This window comes from Mesoplodon mirus (genome assembly GCF_964341445.2).
Source record: "Mesoplodon mirus genome assembly, chromosome: 5".
NCBI lineage: Eukaryota > Metazoa > Chordata > Mammalia > Artiodactyla > Ziphiidae > Mesoplodon > Mesoplodon mirus.
The window spans coordinates 107,774,446-107,799,382 of record NC_138980.1 but is presented as its reverse complement, the minus strand read 5'-3'; the positions used below and the strand labels follow the sequence as shown (position 1 = coordinate 107,799,382).

The following is a 24,937-nucleotide window of genomic DNA, read 5'->3' as shown; positions in this document are numbered from 1 at the left end:
AATCATTTCTGCTTGCCATCTGATAGAGGCAATTATTTCATTATTTATTTTCCATTTTTTGTTTGACCCCCACAGAATTTATTCACAAAATTCATATACACCTTCTCTTCTAAGCTCATGAAACTTTCTTGTTGAATAATTTAGCCTTATAATAAATTATCAATGATAAGCTTCTTCTAAAGAATAAAATATTACAATAACTCAAAGCATCACCATTTCTCTGCCAAAATGCATTTTGTCACCTAAGTATAATACTTTGACCAGGATAATTATCCAGTTGCCCAAGTTTATGGAGACATCGATCCCTTTCTTCTTAAAGTAACATTTTTCTACAACAGCTGAGTGTGGGCAGAATTAGAAATGTGCACAATGGAAAGTGTGCTTGTGGAAAACCAGAATGAATGTTTTAAAGGATGCTACTATCCCCAGAAGAGGAAACACTATGGAATTCATAATTATTTACTGGCTAACACACCATTTATATATAGCATGTACTTTATACATTCTTCCTTTTCAGGGGTAAGTTTAGGTGTATTTTTTTCCTACTCATTATTAGGTGATAACACATTTACTCCAAATAATATCTAAGTCTGTCCTGAACAGCAATTACTCCTCAAGTCGGCTCTTCACCTCTCTCGTTTTCATTAGTAAATACAACCCCACATTATGTGATTGCCACAGATTAGATTTCCATAGCAGAAAAAATCTGCTATCGGCAAGACAATGAAAATGAAAAGCAGATATTTAAGTAATGGGAAATTCCATGAGCTGATGAAATTGTATACAGTGGAGATGTGCATATTAAAAAGCTAACAATGTCAATTTAGCACTTCCCCGCTCCATGGTTATATCACTTCTGAAAAAAACAAGCAAAGAAAAACTCCATAGTGGAGAGAATACCTAACAACACTACCTGACTCTACTGAAGTCTTTGCCACAAAGTGTATAATTCTCAGATCTCACCTTCACCATGGGTGCTCAAAGACAGGCAGCACACCGAAGCTCTGCTATAAAAAAGCAGACCTCATTCCCAGAAACCAAGATTCTAAAGAAGAAAATGACCTATTTATATGAAAACTTCACCTTTGACTTTGAGCATAGTTCTATCAAATGTAAAATACTTGTATTTAAGTGTCATGCAAATAAATTATATTCTCTTTCCAAAAATAAAAGAGGCAAAATCTTTACTCACACAAGAATCTTTAAGGGGAAGGCTGAAATCATTAGAAAAGGGATGCATTTCCACAACACAGTAACACATGCAACTACACGGTATAGTCATTTATCCCTTAGTTTCTCAGGAAGCACAATTTACTTGAACATTACCCTCCCTCCTTCAATCCCTGGAGGAAAGAATTGGGGGAGCAGTCTCATTGTGTGTGAAGGATAGCGGACTAGGTGGTAATTGAAATTTCAAACTTTCCCTGGATTTTGAATTTAACACTCTGCTCTTGTAACACTAATATGGATGAATATGGCACATGTTTTAGGGGACATTGACAAACTGAATGAATTATCAGGTATTCAGTATGTTCTCAATGGGAAAAGAAACCAAATGATTTTCTTCTACACAGCATTCAATATCCCCATTAAACTTTATAAAACTGAAAATCCCTTAGGCTAAAAACCCAAAAGCCATATTACCATGCACACTAAAAATAATCTCCCAATGAGTGCAGTTAGACACAGGGAATTCTGTGTCATCAATGGCCAGCTAGAAAATTCACCAGTTTGAATGTACAATTGGATTATCAGTAATGAAGAACTCTAAGAAGTTTAGCTATAAAAATAGTAAAGAGTAGATGTTTATTTATTTTTATTTTTTTGTAGATCAAAGGAAAAGACATGGATTTATGTTGACTTAATTGATCCTTAAAATTAAATTTAAATATAAATTAATGAACTATTTAAAGAAGAATCTTTATGTTTGTTCCTTTACCTTACAATAAAATGGATTATTCCCACTAATTAACACTAAAAACTATATAATATCCTGTTCTAGCATTACATGTTAACTACAACTGGAAGAGAGATATTGCTACATATTAATGGATTACAATGTTTTTACATAGATATAGTATAAGATAGACACAGAACGAAGAAAGCCAAATTACCTGAATTTTTAAACATATATACTTTTAATATAACACTAATTCTGAAGTACAATTACAAAGAAAAAAGTGTAATACAAATATGAACAGTGCAAACATTTCTTTAAGACTGTTGAAATTTTATTTTGGCCTGTAGAAAACATAGTGAATAGTAAGTCAAAAATATTCAGCAATTTTCCTTAATAAATGTTTTTCATTTTATTAAAATGATAAAGGTGATTTTTAATGTGGACCTGACCTTTTTATGATCCAAATTATCTTTTGGTCATTAATTCTATAATAACTGGGAAGAAAGTTTTTATAGTAAGAAATACTTGTTAAAGCAATTAAGACATTACCATAACTAAAAAATCATTTTGATAAGTATTTTCTTAATTCACAATAATAAAAGTGACAAAATCAAAGAAAAATTTAAGTAATAGCATGATTCAATCAGAATGGAAGAAAAAAGATTGTCATGTTCCAGGGTCTAAGAAAATGAATCACTATTCAAAAGGAATACCAACTTTTAAAAACAGAAATTTGAGCAAAAAAGATTTTTACAAATAAAATCCCTTTGATTTATTCCAAGGAGTAGTCATACAAAAGTCAGTTTCATCTTGATATGTATTTGTGTCCAAGAGTGGTACCACCACTGAAAAAATTAGAAGCTTAGTTTATATCTTATATATTTTACAAGTTATAAGAAGAGCCAGAGCTTGGTAAGTTATAGGATCCATAAACTCCTCTCACTCCCAAGAGCTATTTATTTCTTGAAGTGAGAAGAGGCAATGATGGAAAATTGTTCTCATGATACACTCCAAAGATGTAGCAATAAAGGGATTTTTGAGTTTAGAAAATCTTAGACTCAGTTTTCAGTGAACAAAAACAGTAAATTACATGGATCTTCCTTCTCTCTGGAGTTGTCCCTACCTAGTGCCATTATTTTATACCTGATCTGGAGCAAAGGCATTTTCTAGACCCTGTGGTACACAGAACAGAAACCAGATGTTGCGAATGATGCTGAGAAGTGACCAGAGATTAGCAAGAGGATGATTTGGATGTGATTGATCAGTGTGATTTCTATTTACTTAAAAAGCATCACATGGTTTGCTTAAAGTTTATGGGGGAAAAAAAAAACAATTGAAGAGCGATGAAATCCTGAGGTATAGTTTAAAGAGGTATGAGAGAGATTGGGAAAGCAGCTGATAGTGCTTCTCAACAAGAAAAGCTGAAAGATCACATGCTAAGTGTTACCTTACTTGATCTTTTCCAACTCTTCCTCATTAGCATTTTCTGTAAATGAAATAAAGCATTTTCATTATCTTATCACTCAAGTACAGGACAGGGCAGCCAATTGTTTCCTGGAGGAAGCTTGACATTTAAACAGCAAACAGTTTTCAGCCACAATTACACAAGACAAAAATTGTTTTTCACGTACACGCAGCTAGAAGAAGCACCTTTAACATTCAAGCAGTCTTTCTGGTGAGAGTTCATTTCCTTTATTCTTTTGTACAAAGAGATGGGACAGTATATTTTAAATAGAATGGAAAATTTGAAATATCTTATTGATAGGAAAAAAACACACTAAGTCTCCCAATTAGCAATTGTTACTTTTGGTGGTGGAGGCTGATGATGTACCATGACTTTATCGGGTGTATAATAATTTTTCTCTTCAAACTCATTCAAAGTCCGTTGCATTGGCAGCATCTTAGAATTGTCTCTGCTTCCAGTTAATCTTTAATTACATCAGGGTTTACAAAAGCTTTCGACTGAGAAAAAGTGCTGCATATCGTGATGGCTATTAGTGGATCTTCCTGCTAAATGTTTAGCCATGATATATCCTTTAAACTAGTTTTTTCGTGTCAGAGTAAGAGATATTTATGACTTCAAGTTTTAATTAAGGTTGATGGAGATTCGTGATGAGTGCCCAAGATCACTGGTCTCTTGCAGAAAGTAACTCATAAAAATCCAATGACTTTTAATTTCCTCTCCAGTTTTAAAAAAATTCTCAATGAACACTGAGGTATTAACTTCCTGATAACCTCTTTACCCTCTCTTAGCTTTATCATTACTTTTAAGGCAGATGAGGGAATATCTGGAGCAAAGAATACAGCTTATAGAAATGCTTGCCATATTTATATATCAAGGAAGTACACTCGTGCCTTTAAGAACTCTATCTCCTTCAGCAAAATTCACTATAAAGCAAGACCATTTCAGAAACCACTCATAAATTACAAAAATACAAAAAAGGAAAGATTTTAATATAAGAGTAAGTCATTTAGTAGGCAACCTTTGGCCTAAACCAAGACAAAGGAATTATGTAGAGGTTCTAGAAGGGGAAAGGAGAAATATCATAAAATTGTCAAGGTAAGGATACATTCCTCTTTTCTGCAGATAGTGGTTTTATAGGTTACATTTTCTCTATATACACTCTGTGTTAGATATTGACCAAAATACGGAAGAGAAATAGACTTCCTAAGGTTACAATAGCTCCCAATTTTTTTCAAATGGAGTCAGGAACTGCAAAGTATTATTTTATATTTTGTCTAAGTACTAATGTCCAATTTATTCTGAAGCAAAACCCACCATCGGGTTATGGAGATGGACGTTTAATAGATGTTCATTGTTGATGTTAAATGAGTTAGTCGTTGTCATCACCACCACCACCACCACTTTCTCATCACTAAAAGGCAATTGGACACGGAATACTTTTGTGGTATGCCATGTTCCTAAAAACTGCCCCGTGAAGAGTCAGGCAATAAATTTTCAACTTTCTCAGAAAGCAGAGTTTCAGTGAACAAAGAATGCTAATTCCTAGGGACAATGTTCTGAGTCAAATCAGGTGAGAACAATTAACATAAGTAAATCAAAAAGGAAAATCTCTTAACTCATGGCCATTTATCATCATCAACTAGTATCAAAGAATCTTACAAAGTTCCATCTGGTAAGAAATGCTACTATGAAAAAGGGGCTAAGAACATGAGGAAGAGTTGACTCGCAGGGCAACACTACTCAATATTACACAGATTCACTACTGCTGGTCAAAGCCACATCCCCCCACTCAGAACCACTGCACGCGATTAACCTTCTACATGTAAAGCAAACTATAGGGTTGGTATTTTCCTGTCTCTCAAAATCAGTCTTACAAACAAGATGCATGGTATTATTTTTCAGATTGGGACACTGATACAAACAAAAGGTCAGTAATTTCCCTGCATATAAGTATGAAAGATTTGGCAGTTACAGGGACCAATTCGTTATTTTACTGGTTCAGTTTCTAGGAAACTGGGTTTCTAGGGTTGAAGTAGATTCAGTAAAACTGGAATCAGTATTTAAAAAAGTGAATTTAACAGACATACTATTAACATTGTTACCTTTACTAACTGTGGGACATGTTAGAGAAGAAAGATTAGGGAATGTTATACATAGGAGATGAAGCAAATTATAGAAAAATAAGATTTATTTTTTGCTATTTGATCTTAACTTCAGCTGAGAAACATATGAATTTGTTTTTGAAAGTGTCATTATCTAATATTATAGTACCTTCAAATTCTTTATTAGTAACTCAACTTTCTTTGAAGCCCAATAAATGGAATAAGTAGCATAAAAATATGGCCTATGAGCTGCAGAACTGATTATGTTTTTAAAAGATTCCACAATCTCAATCCATTTTTTGCTTTTCCCTTTTGTTGCAGTGATTTTTTTTTAGGCAATTACATGACTACTATAGATATAAGAAAAATCACAGAATGGCTAGATACTATGGTACATACATATTATAAAACATATATATTAACTGTTTATAGGTGGATATTTTTTCAAATGTTAGCTTATGGAATAATTCAGAAATTTTTCAAAAATAAACCATAGAGAAAAATATATTTTTTGAATTCACTAAAGATCAACTGAGGTTAATTCATATGTTTCTTAAATTTTTTTACTTTTTAGCTTTAGCCAAGCAATTTGTTAGGTCTAGGTTATCTAAGAGAGTGTGTAACACAAATTAACTCACTTTTATTTCATAAATCCTCCAATGAAGAAAGCTGTGGATTGAACTCTGCTAGAAAAAGAGCCAGAAAGAACTCAAACACACTATCAGACCAAAATACCATATATATAGGACACACATGTATGCACAAAACGCTTTTGCAGGATCAAACAGGGCATGCATTCAAAACAGAAATGACAGTTGTGTCATGCAAGTCATCAACATGCCCCCCAAGAAGATTTTGGTTTCTCATACATACAACACTGAAAATTAAAATATATATATATTTGTTCACATCTGGAATCTTTTAAAAAAAGACTCAATCAGACTCAATGGAGAATATTTTAATATAAGCAACTATGAAATACTTTTGCTATGACTCATATTTACTTCTTAATTAACTATAATTAGATGTTCTATGTTTGAGGGGCTTTAGTAGATACAGTAGGCTGATAGAGTTTTCAACTTGTTCTTCATTTTTACTGAGTTCTAGAACTGGCAATCCACACAAGGAGAAATCATCCCAACCACATGATTCATGGAACACATTGTCAGTATTAACAGTGTTTTAAACACTCACAAGATAACTGATTTAGAACTCTTAGCACTTTGTGATGCTAAGCCCTCTGTATTTCCAGTTACTCATCTCTTCCTACTTTTGATAGCATTTCTTAACATTAATGTTCTATTTCCTACTTGATGGTTAGGATTTATTTGTCAATGGCTCTTGAAATTCATATCATCCATTCTCCATGTTAATCCATAAAAAATATTTAGCAAAGTCTTATAAACACAGGCATAAGAATAAACATGTGCTTTTCTGAACTAAAGTCTTAAGTCCCAAAAGCTTAAAATAGGTTATTTCTGAGCTAATAATCAAAGAGAACAGAACTCATAATTTTGCTGTGTGAAGGTCAATGCAAAATCATCCTTTATTCCTTCTCTACACGTCATTCTGAATATTAAGTGGACTTGTGAAGCATTTAGTAACTGATTTCTGGTTTGCTGCATTATGAGTCTGAATTTCTCTAAATAAGATTTGTTCTTGGATAATTTGTGGAAGTTCAGCATGTCATTTTCACTGCAGCAATATGTTATATATTTCAGGCATATAAAAATTTAATTTGAGGATACATTGGATAATTGACTGTTTTTAACCAAGAAATTTCAAATGTATTCGAGGGAAATATATTTAGCCAATGCTAGACATGTTACCAAAAGAAAAAAACCACAGTGATGTGCTTCTAATTCATTGTCATCATTAGAAATCTTGAGAAGAGCAATATAGACTGACTTTAATCAGATTATCATTAATAGAATAATTTTAAGAATTCAAAAGGAAAATTAAATCATTATCTCCAATATTGTTTGTGACAACCTCAGGGATTTGAATACGGAAGTAAGAAGGAAACTTAAAATACCTTTCCCTGGACCTTTGAAGCATCCCACCAAGCATTCTCTAAGAATCCTCTTAAAGATTCATCCACAGCCTACTGAATAACCACTAGGTACAGAAAGCTGGACTAGGTTTTGAGAGGAGTCATCATAAGAAAGGTAATCAGAAGCAATAATTTATATATATATAAATATTTATGAATTATTATTATTATTTTAAACCAGGAGTGATGGGCTATAGGATGGAAGTGAGGTGAGGCACAGTACAGGTATATTTTAGGTAGGAAAGGTCACACTGGAGAAAGCTTGGACTTGAGAGGAGGTGAGCTGTGTAGGAGTCTGTATGGCTAGGATAAAGGGTACAAGTGAGGGAACATATGTTGCTCACTGGAGAGTCTTAAAGCCCTTCATCAGGAGTTTCCATTTCATTAGAGAAATAACCACAGGTCACTGAACACTTAGAAGAAGAATAAAGAGGGAGTTATAGAACTTGGTACAATGCTTATAGATGCTCAATAAGTGTTTTTTTTTCAATAGATGTCTACAACTGGCATCTCTTATTCAGAGTGTCAAAATCTCCTAACTAGTGTCGCTTGTCAATTTTAGAGATCTTAATTAATAAACAGCTCTAGAACTGCTATATAGACCGAAATAAACAAAAGGGGAAAAGCACAAATTTATGTCTTTGTTAGAAATTTTCATCATGTAAAGCATATGCTTAGAAGCCCCAATCCCAATCTAGGAATCCCATTAGCCAGGATACTGGGGGTCCCAATAGAAGTTCCTGTAGGGGACCTTTCATGCTTCCTCCCCTGTCCCTGCCCCAGCTGCTTGTCAACAACCAACCCCAGGCTCCCGGTTACTGATCATGCCCACAGGAGGAGCCAGTATAGCCACACTGGTCACTCTTCTCACTGCTTCTCAGTTGTGGCTGAAGTCAAGAGAGCTCGCCAGCCAGAGGTGAACTGCTGTACCTTTTCTGAGGCACTGGCCCCTGATAAGCCACTTGCTTCTCTGGTGAAGAAGAGAGAAGCCAGGTGAGAGTCCAACATGGGAAGGAAGAAGACACCGGTTTTCAGTTGCTGCAGCAGAATCAATCCAGTGCTATTTGGGACTGTGAAGGGGGAGGCATGAAGTAAGGCAAGCAAATGAAAAATACTCAGCAGTAAAAGATTTTTTTCCAAAAAGCTGGGGGTAGCCACAGAAATCTGAACCAAGAAAATGGCATGACGATTTCAGGAAGAACTCTTTGTGTTAAGGGTGAATGTGGCTGGAGAGATACGATAAAGAGAAAGAAAAAGGAAGAAAAGAAGATTAATAATACCAGATTTTTGATGTGTAACTGTTTCATGTAACCTGTTTTCGTTCCTATTCGTGTTTGATAAATCACTGATGACCAGTAACCAGACACTATAATATTTTTAAATGATCTTTTCTAATTAGAAAGACAGTGTGCCTAAATAAGTTTGAACAGCAGTGGAGATTGAAGGGTTTTTGCGAGAATGGTTGAAGAAAAATGAATGTCAGGAACTACTCTGCCTGTGCTGACATATATTTCTGTGTAATTTAGAACAATTCAGCAGCCTCATCATAAAGTCTCTTGATACTAACTTAATCCCTCAAACCCTCAGTTTGATGTTAGAGTATTTAATAAATATGCTTTTAATGTAAAAAATCAGCAGACCCTCCATCATCAAATCACCCAAATAACTAAAACAGCTGCCATATCATTTGAATCCCCAGTAATACTGGCAGTTTGGATGGTTTGGAGACACGTCCTAAGACCTCAAGCACTTAGGTATTTTCATTTATGGTGTTGACCTTCATTAAAATAACAAAGGATCACGCCCCCAAAAATTCTATCACCAAGTTTTGTTGATTTTACCTCCTATAGATAAACTTCTTCATTTCTTTCCATCTCTACCTCTGACAATTCTAATCCAAATCTCCATCATCTTCCACCAGGATTTTCAAAATAGCTCCTAGTTGGTCTCCAAGTATTCATTCTTACACTTTCATCTGTTTTCTACAATGCAGCTACACACAAAAGGTAAATAAAATGATGCCATTTCCTATTTACAGACTTTTCAAAGGCTTCCCATTGCTCTTTGGGGAAAGACCACAAACCTTAACATGGCCAACAGTCCCTATGCAGTCTGGGTGTCTCCCTTTCACTGTCATCATGCACCAGGATCTTTCACACTCTACTTCCACCTTCTCTAAGCTCCAGTACTTTTTCAATTCTTGGAGTGCAGCTTGGTTTCTCTAGCCACAGGGCCTTTGCATGTGCTATTTCCTCTGCTTGAAATATTTCCTCTCTTCCTGTGTTTTTGCCTTTATCAACTTCTATCCACACTTCAGACCTCATCCCCCATTTGACTTCCTTGGAGAATCCCTGTTCCCAACTAGAACAAATTCTCCTATATTTGCTCTACAGCAGCATGCACCTCTCTTTTATGGCACTTAAAACAGTTGTCATTTTACATTTTCTTCCATGATTATTTGATTTCTGAGCTCTCCACAGGATTTCAGTTCTACTGTATCCAAAGGGTCTAGCACAGGATTTGGCTTATATTAGGTTCCTCGTGAATACTAGGATTATTTGAATAAATGAACACTTATACTTTATTCCTGTGTATGGATTAGCCAGCTAGCATATACTCCTTGGCTTGCACTGGGTGAAATAATATATTCTGAATTGGTGACTTTTAAAATGATGGGCTTTTATTTCTAAATGTTCTCTGTGAAAAAATGTCCTCACACACCCTTCCATCTGTGCAAATGGACCTATGCCTGTGCACATACATACATTCTTTCACAGTGCTAAGTTCTCCAAGTAGGTATTATTTGATAGTACTTGTCCGAAAAGAAAATTTTCTTCCTCACTGAATGAAATATAGATACTTAAATCATTCTTTGCAAATATTACATATGTGCTCATTGTTTAATTTTTTTAAAGGATAGAGAAAAATACCTTGAAAAGGGTGAATTTTTCAATGAGTTTAAAACACTTCCAAATTTGAAGTTGTAATGCACTATTTTTATTTACAATCTAGGGAAAAATGCCAATAATACCTTTCCAGCAGAAAACATATACCAACTTTAATCATGCATTATTTTAAACCAGCAATACACACATTGCTGAAATAGAGTATTTAAACTTGCCTAAAAAATTATGTCTACTCCTAAAATGTGTTGCAATCAGAACTAGTGAGAATAGCTACCAGTATGTGAAAGTACCCTGAGTCTAATAAATAAATTCTGGTAAATTGTGGCAGAAAGTGCACTGGCAAGCATACCGATGCAGGTCAAACCTGATATTTTTTAACGTCACTTCAACAGTGCTGGAGTAATTAGCTCCTCTGTATCCCTTGTCAGTTTCTCATAGTAGCATGGTGTGCAAGGAAGTACAGACAGCCAGGGCTGGAAAATGGGTAACACTGATATGGAAGCCCATCAAGAAGATGAAAAGTACTCACTAATCATTCATCAAACAAATACCAGAAAGCAGAAACTCTATTGTAATTTCACCTCATTTTCTTTGTTATGATACATCTGACAATATAATCAAAATAGTAAGGTCTGGACACCTCAATGTGGAAAAAAATAATCTCTGAATAAATACCACCATTTGCTACAAATAACAGTCTTAAATTGGAAAATAAAATAATGATAAAAGATGCAAATGTATCCCTTATTTATAAGAGGTTCTGATCTGGAGAATAAAATAGGAAATTTGAATTCAAAAAATACAATACAACTAGACTACTGATACCCAGGATACTCACAGAAACAAAGAACAGGCCAGATCTTCTTATGCTGTTTCTCTTTAATATTACCTCTGGGTTCAGAGAAGGCTCACGACACTCAAACAAGTGAGAGCAAGAAAGCTACAACTAGGCTGAAGGGGAACTTACCACATCCCTGTGTTCTCCTTCCTTAGGGGTAAGGACGACTGAGAGCAAAATGATTCCAAGGTCATGGTCAGGATAATGGGGATCTTTCAGTGTTACGGTCACATCTGTGGGCCTATGATACAAAATATTAAGATTTTGAGCATGAAGGAAACCATTGACAAAAGGCAAACTACTGAATGAGAAAAGATAGTTGCAAATGATATATCCAATAAGGGTTTAAGACCCCAAATATATAAAGAACTCATACAACTCAATATCAAAAAAAACAAGCAATTTGATTTAAAACTGGATAAACATGTTTCCAAGAAAGACATGCAGATGGCCAACAGACACGTAAAAAGATGCTCAAAATCACTGATTATCAGGGAAATGCAAATCAAAACCACAATATGTCACCTCACACCTGTCAGAATGTTGATTATTAAAAAAGCAACAAATAATAAGTGTTCGTGAGGTTGTGGAGAAAAAGGAACACCTGTATACTGTCACTGGGAATTTAAATTGGTGCAGCCACTATGGAAAATGATACAGAGGTGCCTCAAAAAATTAAAAATAGAACTATCATATGATCCAGCAATTCTACTCCTGGGTATCTATCCAAAGAAAACAAAAACAGCAATTGGAAGAGATACACGCACCCCTATGTTTATTGCAGCATTATTTACAATAGCCAAGATATGGAAATAACCAAAGTATCCATCGATAGATGAAAGGATAAAAAAGATGTGGTATTTATGTGTATATATATATATATATAAATAGGTATATATATACACACACACATACACACACACACACAAAGGAATATTACTCAGCCATAAAAAGAGAGTGAAATCTTGCCATTTGCAACAATATGGATGGACGTGGAGGGTATCATGCTAAGTGAAATAAGCCAGACCAAGACAGATAGCATATGATTTCACTTATATGTCAAATCTAAAAAACAAAACAAATGAAAAAACTAAACAAAGCAGAAACAGACTCATGGATACACAGAACAAACTGTTGCCAGAAGGGAGGGGAGTGGGGGAATGGACTAAATAGGTGAAGGGAATTAAGAGGCATAAACTTCCAGTCATAAAGTAAATACACAGGGATATAACGAACAGCATAGAGAATATAGTCAACAATGTTGTAATAACTTTGAATGGTGACAGATGGTTACTAGACTTATTGAGATCATTTTGTAATGTCTATAATTGTCAGAGCCACAATGTTGTATACCTGAGACCAATACTGTATGTCAACTATGCTTCAATAAAAAATAAATATATAAAATATAAAAAAAGATTTTGAACTGTCATTAAATGAATAAGCCAAAATATATACTATATATATATTTTTAACATCTTTATTGGAGTATAATTGCTTTACAATGGTGTATTAGTTTCTGCTTTATAACAAAGTGAATCAGCTATACATATACATACATCCCCATATCCCCTCCCTCTTGCATCTCCCTCCCACCCTTCCTATCCCACCCCTCTACGTGGTCACAAAGCACCAAAATTGAGTTATTTGTAGTGAGGTGAATGGACCTAGAGTCTGTCATACAGAGTGAAGTAAGTCAGAAAGAGAAAAATAAATACTGTATGCTAACACATATATATGGAATCTAAAAAAAAATGGTTATGAAGAACCTAGGAGCAGGACAGGAATAAAGATGCAGTCGTAGAGAATGGACTTGAGGACACAGGGAGGGGGAAGGGTAAGCTGGGAGGAAGTGAGAGAGTGCATGGACTTATATATACTATATATTTTTAAGTAGAAAAGAAATTTTGTCTTCCTTTAATTTCCTGGTACAATTTTTGTTGTTATTAAAATAACATCAATGTATTAAGTTATCCAATAAATCATGGGCCAATTGGGTATACTTGGATTCACTGTCTAAGTTTCAGCTCTTCATGGGGTTCTAGAAAGGCCATGGGGTTGCTGGAAAGGCTAAGGAAGTACAGCAGTATTAAGAAAACTGTAAGGCCCTTCTCTGTGATCTCCAAATACACAGAGAGCAATAGCAGCTATCTGCTATAAATTTGAGTCCAACAACTCAATGATAGTCTTTTACTGACTACTACCTTCCTTTTAGTTCTTTAAGATTTTTTTTTCTTAATCAGAAATATGACTTAGAGTAAACAAACAGGTGGGAGAAGAGGAAAATATAAAATATAAATTGCCTGATATACATTATAAATATACTTTAAAAACAATGTATAGTTATTTGAAGAACTTCTACTATTTAAAATAATGCTTCTATTTTTGGCTATTTAAACCTATGCCTAAATTTTTAGATTCAGAAATGCAAGGAAACCAGCACTGAGAAGAAGTGATCAATACTTAGAAGGCTTCAGAATTAGATAAGTATCTCTGAGGAAGAGATTATGAATTGCTCAATATTACCCACAGTAACTTTTAGAAGATAATGTAAAATACACATTCAACTGATAATGTGTAAGTAATATCTTGTTTACATATTTCAATTAATATTGAACAAATAGGGGTTCATGCCCTCCTTAAGCCTAAGGGACTGTGGAACATTCAGCACCACACTTGAATCCTGAAATGTTGGCAAATTAGGAATGTTCCCTTGCTTGTTCAATCATTTATTCATTTAATTCACAAAACATGAATTGAACATATGTGATACTAGGTTCTGGGTAAAAACCAGCAGTCAAGACCAAAGATAAGACACTTGTCTTCATGGAGCTTAACATTTAGTAAATGATACTATTGGATTCTAGTACTGGGGAGAGGGCTTGATGGGGAAAATGGTCCAAATAAAAACTTTCAATCCTGGCTGCACCTCAGAATCAATTGGAAAGCTTTTAAAAAGTGCATAATCCTGAACGCTACCCATAATGATTCTGGTTCTGTAGACTGGGGGTGGTGTCTGGAAATCTATACATTTATAAAGGTCCCCAAATAATTTTGGGGAACCACAGGTACCTTTCAATGCTAAGATTTTACAATACTGGGACACTCTTTCAAATGATGCTTAATTTACCAATTCAAGAAATGGTGTTATGAAAAATATGAACAGTTTTTTGATGTCAGGGGTTTTAACTGAAACATAAGTAACCTATCAAACTGATAATATACATAAGTTACAATAGTTGTGATGAAAATTGCTCCAATATTAATTTAGTTATAACTAATCATTGTGGTTTGATGATAACAACTTGTTCCTTTTATTTTAACAAATGCATATTAGGCATTATAGTATATATGTATATATATATATATATGTACATACACACATATGCATATATATACACACATACACACATATGTATTTATATGGGGTTCCAATTTGATTTGGTTCATTTTCCTGTAAAAATGATTACATATAAAAATTAATAGCCAAATCTTCATTACATTTTTATAATGATTACATGATAAAGATTTAAGAACATTTATAATTCTTTATGATGCTTATTTATTATTTTTTTCAAAAGCAATACCTTAATGCATTATATAGTAGCATAAGTATTTATACAGCTACTATCATTATCCATCTGTCTACATCCAGAGGGTACTGATTTCTCTTTTTTTTTTTTTCCAGCCCCACTACGTGGCTTATGGGATCCTAGTTCCCCAACCAGGGATTGAACCCAGAACCCAGGCCCTTGGCAGTGAAAGTGCGGAGTCCTAACCACTGGACTGCCAGGGAATTCTCATATTGATTTCTATACATAGAATGTAATCGCACACACAAAAAATGTGATTTTTAAAAGCGGTAATTTGATGTTTATGTGGTTTTGAGGGGAGGGTATAGTTAGCTAAATACATAAAATAAGTAATGTGGTAAAATAAACACCAAATGCTTATACCTAATCTTTTGTTTTTTTACCCATCTCATATGTTTTCCCATTTAAAATTATTTTTCACCAGTAATCTATCTTTAATAGAGAAAAAGAGAAAGTTATGCTCTGTGATTAAACCTAGTAATTTGCATACCCTTATGCAGAATCTACAGAGAAAACAGCCGTGGCCTTTACGAAGAACAGCACAGCCCAGTCTAGCTGGAGCTCAGTTTCACGATAACGGACCACAAACAACACCACCTAGGACTTCCTTCAGCCGTGGTGAGGCGGGGAGCAAGCAATCACCCCGAGGTCAGGCCTGCTAGGCTCTGGGTTGGAATGAAGGACACATAGGAAGTATAGAAAAGGCCACTCTTTTGTCCAGTTTGAGGCACAGATGGTCATTGGAAGACCACCAATAAGCTGCCACTGTGCTCAGACTACAACATATAAGGAGTTCTACTATTTATATTTCATCTATATTTAAAATATAAAGTTATGATCTGACCCATTACTCTGCTTTCCACTATTCCTGCCACATGATATAACATGATCATCAAAACCAGCGGTCCCCAATGTTTTTGGCACCAGGGACCAGTTTCATGGAAGACAATTTTTCCACAGACCAGGGGTTGGGGGATGGTTTCAGGATGATTCAAGCGCATTACATTTATTGTGCACTTTATTTCTATTATTACTACATTGTAATATATAATGAAACAATTATACAACTCACCATAATGCAGAATTGGTGGGAGCCCTGAGCTTGTTTTCACTTGCCACTCACTGATAGGTTTTTTTTTTTTACATCTTTATTGGATTATAATTGCTTTACAAGGTTGTGTTAGTTTCTGCTGTACAACAAAGTGAATCAGCTATATGTATACCTATATCCCCTCCCTCATGAGCCTCCCTCTCTCCCTCCCCATCCCACCCCTCTAGGTCGTCACAAAGCACCGAGCTGGGGGGCTTCCCTGGTGGCGTACTTGTTAAGAATCTGCCTCCCAATGCAGGGGACACAGGTTTGAGCCCTGGTCCGGGAAGATCCCACATGCCGCGGAGCAACTAAGCCTGTGCACCACAACTACTGAGCCTGTGCTCTAGAGCCCGTGAGCCACAACTACTGAGCCCGTGTGCCACAACTACTGAAGCCTGTGCACCTAGAGCCTGTGCTCCGCAACAAGAGAAGCCACTGCAATGAGAAGCCTGTGCACCGCCACAAAGAGTAGCCTCCACTCGCCACAACTAGAGAAAGCCCGCACACAGCAATGAAGACCCAATGCAGCCAAAAATAAACAAATAAATCAATAAATAAATTTATTAAAAAAAAAAAGCACCGAGCTGATCTCCCTGTGCTATACAGCAGCTTCATGAGTCTGCAAGCAATGGATTTATTATGGTCTCTGTGCAGTTAGACCTCTCTGCTAATGATAATCTGTATTTGCAGCTGCTCCCCAGAGCTGGCATCACCGCCGCAGCTCCACCTCAGATCATCAGGCATTAGATCCTCATAAGGAGCACGCAACTGTGCAACCTAGATCCCTCGCAAGTGCAGTTCACAGTAGGGTTCGCGCTCCTATGAGAATCTAATGCCGCTGCTGATCTGACAGGCGGAGCTCAGGCGGTACTGCGAGCAATGGGGAGCGGCTGTAAATACAGATGAAGATTCGCTTGCTCCCCTGCCGCTCCCCTCCTGCTCTGCAGCCTGGTTCCTAACAGGGGTTGGGGACCCCTGATCTAAACCATCTCTTTAAAACCACCAAAGATGATTTGGCAGCCTCCTTTGTAATCCATTCCATCACTGCTGGACCTTTTAAAACCTATTTTTTCTTCTGTAGTATTAATCAATTCTTATCTCCTATGTTGAAATACATTAAAAAAAAATAAAAGCCCATAATTTGGTGCAAGGAATGGTTAATATTTATAACATTAATTTAGTTATAACTAATCCTTACTTTACAACTAGTCAAGCAATGATAAGTTAACGTAACTGAGTAAATACAACCAATCTGCCTCCACTTTCAGGCTACTCCTCGGTAACCTAGGATTACTGATGATGGCAAAATTAGATTCTACTTTGGCTTAAGTGATAAGAGTGCTGCTATTTTCAATGCATAGTGTACTCATCTTATTTCTTATGTGGTGGCCTCATTCTTAAATTAATAATTATGATTAACATGTATCAGCTTCTTTATGCCCCATTATAATCATACCATCAATGTGAGAGCAAGGAATGTGTGTTAATCTAGATTTCTGGTGCTCAGCACAGTCTGGGGGACAAAGAAAGTGTCTTAAGAATTTTTCTGCTGGGGACTTCCCTGGCAGTCCAGGTCCAGTGGTTAGGACTCTGTGCTTCCACTGCAGGGGGTACGGGTTCCATCCCTGGTTGGGAAACTAAAATCCCTCATTCTGCATGGCGTGGCCAAAAAAAAAAAAAAAAAAGAATTTTTCTGCTGAATAGTTGTTGTCAAATGAGATAGGGAGGGAAGATGCTAAGTATTATTTCCACCAGGTAAGTGAGAAAGACATACTTGAGAAAGCCTGGCTAGCACAAAGACTCACAACCATAAGTGACAGAACAGTGACTAGAACCCAGATCTGTTGACATTTTCTGTTACACAGGCCCAGTTTCATAAAAAGGTATAGTGATATTACAACAGTTCAAAAGTTACCTGTTTAACTCCAATTGTGTGAGATCCAGAAAGGCTGAGCCCATAAAGTCATCCTGTAGTCCAAAGTCATAGTCAAATACCTATGAAGCCAAAGACACAGACATTATTATAAACAATTCCAATATAAGCTTTAAGTGAAAAACATCTTCATTATAAAATAGTGGTTGTCCATGTCACCAAAATCAATAAAATTTCCTAAGATTTATTTTTAAAAATTTATTTGTTTTTGTGTTTTGAAATACTAAGGTTTCACAAAACATTCAAAGGAAATTACATTTAATTTTTTAATTAAAATTACTGATTTGTATAAAGTAGAATGTCAAAGAAGGTGATAACAAAATCAAATAAATTATAGTGAATCCTCAAAAATGTGGGAACCACAGGTTTAGAATATTTTCCTCTCATTATAGATGGTCTATTAGCATTACTGAAAGGCAAAGTGAGTGGGTATGAAATTCAACAAATATGTCTTCCATACTGGGCTGTAGGTGATGAAGATATGACTCCAATTTCTTGTATTTTTCAGGTCATCAAAGATATATTCTCTGATATTATAGGACAATGCCATTTTAAACATACAAATAAGTAAACATTAAGATATTATGATTAAAGTACTTCATAAAGTTATTCTAAGGTTAAATTAAATTTTTATTATCACAAGCAATGATTAGGGCATAATATTAATGTGACTAACAACAACAAAACAGAAAGAGAAAGAATGTATTTCTTTCTTCTGTCAAAACTATCTTCTTTGGGCTTCCCTGGTGGCTCAGTGGTTGACAGTTCACCTGTCGATGCAGGGGACGCGGGTTCGTGCCCCGGTCCGGGAAGATCCCACGTGCCGTGGAGTGGCTGGGCCCGTGGGCCATGGCCGCTGAGCCTGCGCATCCAGAGTCTGTGCTCCACAGTGGGAGAGGCCACAATAGTGAGAGGCCCGCGTACCGCAAAAACAACAACAACAACAAAAAACTATCTTCTTTGTGCCCTTCATGGTTTGTATTCATACTATGATGAACAAGACAGGCAATGTGCTTGACCTTCTGGACCCTACATTGAACAGCTGGGAGAGTCCATAAAAACCCAAATAGATATATACAGTTCAGTGAGGAGCACCATGGAGACAAAAGTGTAAGGCAATGTGTTGGGAGCTGATATTTTATTATTTTTTTTAATTAATTAAAAATTTTTTTATTCAGGTATAGTTGATGTACAATATTATATAAGTTTTAGGTGTACAACACAGTGCTTCACAACTTTTAAAGGTTATACTCCATTTATAGTTATTATAAAAATTGGCTATATTCCCTGTGCTGTACAATATATCCTGTAGCTGATTTATTTTATATGTAGTAGTTTGTACCTCTTAATCCCCTACTCCTATCTTGCCCCTCCCCCCTTCCCTTTCCCCATTGGTAATCATTAGTTTGTTCTCTATATCTATGAGTCTGTTTCTTTCTTGTTATATTTATTAGTTTGTTATATTTTTTAGATTCCACATATAAGTGACATCATACAGAATTTGTCTTTCTCTGTCAGACGTATTTCACTTAGCGTAATACCCTCTAAGTCCATCTGGTTGTTTCAAATGGCAAAACTTCATTCTTTTTTATGGCTGAGTAGTATTCCATTACACACACACACACACACACACACACACACCCCATATCTTCTTTATCCAACCATCTCCTGATGGACACTTAGGTTGTTTCCATACCTTGGCAATTATAAATAATGCTGCCATAAACATTGGGGTATATGTGTCTTTTCTAATTAGTGTTTTCATTTTCTTTGGATATATATCCAGGAGTGGACATACATCCATTTTAACGCTACAGTTCATTGAGTTTTGACAAATGTCTATGGCTACGCAACGACTGACACAGTCAAGGTGGCAGACAATTCCATAACTCCCAAAGTTCCCTCATGATCCTTTTTGACATTCTTCTTCCTCACCTGCTCTGCCCTTGGCAAACACCGATCTGCTTTCTGTTTCATAGATTTGCTTTGTTTTTCTATAATTTCATATAACAAACTACTGGTTACCAAGGGGGGAAAGAGGGGGTGGGATGAATGGGAGATTGGGATTGACATATATGTACTACAATGTATAAAATAGGTAACTAGTGAGAGCCTACTGTATAGCACAGGGAACTCTACTCAATGCTCTGTGGTGACCTAAATGGGAAAGAAATCTAAAAAAAAGTGGATATACGTATACATATAACTGATTCACTTTGCTGCACAGCAGAAACTAACACAACATTGTAAAGCAACTCTACTCCAACAAAAACTAATTCAAAAAAGTAAAAAAAAACCATGATGCTGAGTGATATAAGCATTCAATGAGAATATACATTTGGAGCTGATATTTTATTTTTTTTTTTTATTTTTTTTTTTTTTTTTTCTTTCTTTTTGCGGTATGCGGGCCTCTCACTGTTGTGGCCTCTCCCGTTGCGGAGCACAGGCTCCGGATGCGCAGGCCCAGCGGCCATGGCTCACGGGCCCAGCCGCTCCGCGGCATATGGGATCCTCCCAGACCGGGGCACGAACCCGTATCCCCTGCATCGGCAGGCGGACTCTCAACCACTGCGCCACCAGGGAGGCCCTGGAGCTGATATTTTAGATTGGGAGTCCAGGAAGGCCTCTCAGAGGATGTGTGATTGTGTAGAGACTACAATGATGAGAAAGATTAAGCCATTACAGTGACACTGGAATGGGAAGAGCGTACCAGGTGGAGGAAACAGCAAGTGATTAGCATGTTCAAGGATCAGCCAGAAGCCAGTGTGGCTGAAGCAGACTGAGAAAGATGGAGAGAGGAAGGAAGATGGAGAGAGAGCTCAGAGCTAGATCAGATGGGGCCATTTCCAAAGAACTCTAAGTGAATGGGAGTTGGCTAATTTCCATCCATTTAAACATTTTCTTACTCATTTATTTCCTTGGTCAACATTGATTAAATGCTTATTATGTGCCAGACACTGTGCTAGGTATTGAGTAAACTGTGGTGAGGAAACCTCACATTGTCAATGCTTATAGTTTAGTGAGAGAGGCAGATGTTAAACAAGTGCACAGGTGATAGAACTACAAACTTTGATGACTGTTGTAAAGAAAAGAACAGGGTACAAAAAGAAAAAAATTACACTAGAGATCAGGCAAAGCTTTTAAGATTGAAAAAAAAGGTTAATAGATGGAGTTTAGAGCTGTGTTTCTGAACTTTTCAAATAGAAAATCACTGTATTGCTCGCTGGAGTAAATGAGCATAAACAGGTAAGTCTGCTCTTGAAAGGATGACCCAGACCACTGGACTCTCCAGGAGGTGAGAATGCACTGGGCTGAGAGAACCCGTAGCTCAGCATCCCTCTGCCCAATCCTTGACACAACAGTTAAAAAGCTCCAAGCTGGGGCTTCACTCGTGGAGCAGTGGTTGGGAGTCCTCCTGGCGATGCGGGGGACGCAGGTTCGTGCCCCGGTCCGGGAGGATCCCGCATCCCGCATGCCGTGGGGCGGCTGGGCCCGCGGGCCTCTGGGCCTGCGCGTCCGGAGCCTGTGCTCCACGGCGGGAGAGGCCGCGGCAGTGAGAGGCCCGGGTACCGCAAAAAAAAAAAAAAAAAAGCTCCAAGCTGAGGGAGTAGTATGTACAGAAGCCCTGCATCAGTTACTGTTTTCTTTTCTCTAGTACAGGTGTACTGCAATTTAAACAAACTTAATATGTAAAAAGTTGATATTAAAAATAAAATCCTTTGCCTTACAAAGGGATTCTTAAATTAGAAGAGTCACAAGGGATTTATTTAAGTTATAAGCTCCTCTAATGCTTTTTAAATTATTCAATTTATAGTCATTTGATTTACTTACAACCTTTCAGGAGTACATTTGTTGTAGAAAGCTCAGCACTCCCGCAGTAAATATTCTCCTTGATCAATTACACTTCTGAGCTTTAGTCATCTGCTCAGTGGCATATCTTATACAACTGACACCTTGGTATTTGCAAGTGGCTGCAGTAGTGTATTTTACAACATAAAATTTACACCAAAATTAGAGAAATTTCTCTTGTGCAATCTCTTCTGATTGTATCAGCCTAAGGATTAAAATCTTGGGGAGACTACAGTGACATATAATCCATGAGAACACCTGGGATTCACCTACACATATGACGTGGAAAGCTGTGAGTCCAGTGAATTGATCAGTATAGACAGCCCAAATGGGTGAGTCAACATTCAAACTCTGTTTATTCTCAGGGGGAGTCTTTTCTACCGTCCTAATGCTAGATATTTACATTAGTTCTCAATTCCTATTACTCAGCAAAGGCATCAACACAGGGAAGAATGGAAACACCAGAATCCATTCCTTAATGAAATTGTTTGCTATGTAATTTGGTTCCAAGCTCTATAAACTATTTGTCAGAGGGAGCATTGCTCTAGGGTGAAGTGTCAGAAAATATAGAACATAGAAGAGTGATGAAATAGGAAAGGCACTCCCACTGCAATAAGAAGGTCAGTTAATGACGATTAATGTTTACTCAACATTTACCATATATAAGGCACTGTGTTAAACACATCATATAGATTTTTTTTTTTTTTTTTTTTTTTTTTTTTTTTTTTTTTTTTTTTTTGCTGTACGCGGGCCTCTCACTGCTGTGTCCTCTCCCGTCGCAGAGCACAGGCCCCGGACACACAGGCTCCGCGGCCACGGCTCGCGGGCCCAGCCGCTCCGCGGCACGCGGGATCCTCCGGGACCGGGGCACGAACCCGCGTCCCCTGCATCGGCAGGCGGACTCTCAACCACTGCGCCACCAGGGAAGCCCTAGATTTTTAAATTTCATTTTTATACAACTTAGTGAACAAAGTATTGTTTCCATTTGTCAGATAAGGAATCCAAAGCTTAAAACATTTATGTTACTTGCCCCTAAATGCCCGGGCTAAGAAGAGGTCAGATTCAAATCTTGGAATGGATTTCAGACACAGAACATATTTATACTGATGTACAGTCAGGGTTGAGGGTTGTTGGTATATGACATTCCTTTTAGGACCCTTAGAACCTACTGAGAAATAATTTTGGACAAGACAGTTATATGGTCCTTAGCTTGACCCATGCTTTAAGTACATTTTCAATTTTAAATCTTAAGCTTGGATAGATGTGAGTTATTTAAGGAACTATCAAGTTTGTTAAAATGACAATCTGAGAAGCAGTACTATGGCTCCAAACAGAATAGTTTTTCTAGTTATCAAAATCTTTCTATTATTTAGAAGAGTCCTTTCAATTTAGCTCTTCTAGCTCATGATTAGGCCAAACAAGCAACAATTTACATTTCTCCTTTTAGATTACTTCTACCTCTTTCCACTGTAATTCTGGGTGCTCATCATGTACCGGGAATAATAGTGTCAGTGAAATTACAATGGAGAATTTGAACTTAATTCAACTGAAATGGATGCTGAATTTACTCTATTATTTAAGATGTGTGCTGGAGCATCTCTGTGGATACAGAGCAGGCTCCAGGGGCTCTTATCTCAATTAGAAGCACTGCATTTAACTCCCAGATTCTACTGCTACCCTACGATAAATATGTTTCAAGCCCATCCCTGCAGCCTTGTTTTTACCTGCCCTTACTGTGAAGTCATTCATAACTGAAGGAATATTCTCTTTTTATCAAAATTGAAAGCTATATGAATTCCAACCAATTGGAGAGTGTATTTATTTATTTTGTGTAGTATTTAAAAATGACAGTACCAAGATTTTTTAAAATTTGTTTTTACTAGAAATGTTACTAGTACTTTAACTTCAGTGTGATTCTATAACCTTTGCTTAGAACTGAATTTTGTTTCCCTTGGTAATCTTTACACTGATAGAAATCAGATTACAGTGTGCATGTGGACTTCTTTTTCCTTGAACCACAGAGAGGAGGGTTGAAGACAATATTTTCTAATCATCTAGTTCATGGATGCATTTTCATATTACCTGTCACTACAGAATCAGTCCCTAAGAAATCTTTCAGGCAAGATTAATTTCCTATCACAGAGGATGTGGGCATCATATAAAAGTCAGTCACACAGAGCTATGTAGAGACAATGAAAATAATGCAATCTTCATGAAATTCTAGTAACTTAAAATATCATTTCCACCAATGTATATTATTTAGGTCTTTGTGTGTCCCACATTAGGCAAAAAGGAGATAACACAAAACATGGGAAAAGTAAAGGTGAAAGTTAGAAATTTTTTTTCAAAAGAAGCCCTATGCATGGTCCAGAAAATGAAAATCAAATGAAAAATATCAAAGCATATGAAAAAGTATAAAGCATTCATAAAAATAAAGTCTTGTTACTTTATGTTTGTACTAGTATTTGAGAGGCCAGTGTGATTTCTGTTTAACTTATTTTTTATTATGTAGAAATGTAAAAAAAAAGTGTCAAATCTTTTACAAGTCACTATGTATCTTCTATAAGGTGGAAGTTAAGTTGTGGCTACATAATGTTGTACTTTGGAAACTCAAAGTGGTCAAAAACAAAAACAAAAACCACGCTTGGGTTTTCTCTCCTAACTTCTTTGTTCCCAGTGTGTCATTAACCAGGCCTTTGGTCTATAGGCAGTGTTACAGTCTCCATTTTCAGTATGTATGTGTATCTATTCTTCCTCTCTTAAACCAAAACAAAAATTTTTGCCACCATTTTTTTCTGTGTACTTCAGATTTTTGTTTGCTTTTTGAGCCTATTACGATATTCCTTTTGAAATACACATTTGACATCTGGATTTCTGCACAGATGAATTTCATTCTTGAACACAAAAGAATAGCAGAGGGACCCAACCATTACCTAATGTAACACTGGAACATTCATTTGTAACCGCTTTAAAGACTGGAGATCCACATGCTTCTGTCATAGAGTAATAGCCCATTAAAGAAACAGATCTACAGCAAAAGCAATTAGAAATTAATCCTTTTCTTCCATAATTTTTCTCTTAAGGGACATTATATGAGATCCCAATGGTCCAGTGCTATCCTTATTAAATTAACCCCGCTTTCCTTTCCTATCCATTTCCTTCATGGTTGCAGCTGCCCTAATTTATTTCTTCTAAACCTCCCTAG

At 36.3% G+C, this 24,937-nt stretch overlaps 1 protein-coding gene across 18 annotated transcripts in view; it reads right to left on the bottom strand.

The window, feature by feature from the left end:
- The window catches only part of MCTP1 (multiple C2 and transmembrane domain containing 1), a gene marked incomplete at its 3' end in the record, with an annotated part of 541,466 nt that overhangs the window by 241,022 nt on the left and 275,507 nt on the right, over window positions 1-24,937 (bottom strand). For 14 of the 18 annotated variants that reach the window (XM_082620971.1, XM_082620972.1, XM_082620968.1 and 11 more), the window contains exons 4-6: window positions 17,866-17,945; window positions 11,394-11,505; window positions 3,348-3,386 (exon numbers count right to left, since the gene is read on the bottom strand). In XM_082620971.1, coding sequence (XP_082477097.1) covers window positions 3,348-3,386; window positions 11,394-11,505; window positions 17,866-17,945 — 231 coding nt within the window. The remainder of the gene's footprint in view (window positions 1-3,347; window positions 3,387-11,393; window positions 11,506-17,865; window positions 17,946-24,937) is intronic. The other 4 variants (XM_082620979.1, XM_082620980.1, XM_082620976.1 and 1 more) reach the window with 1 other exon arrangement.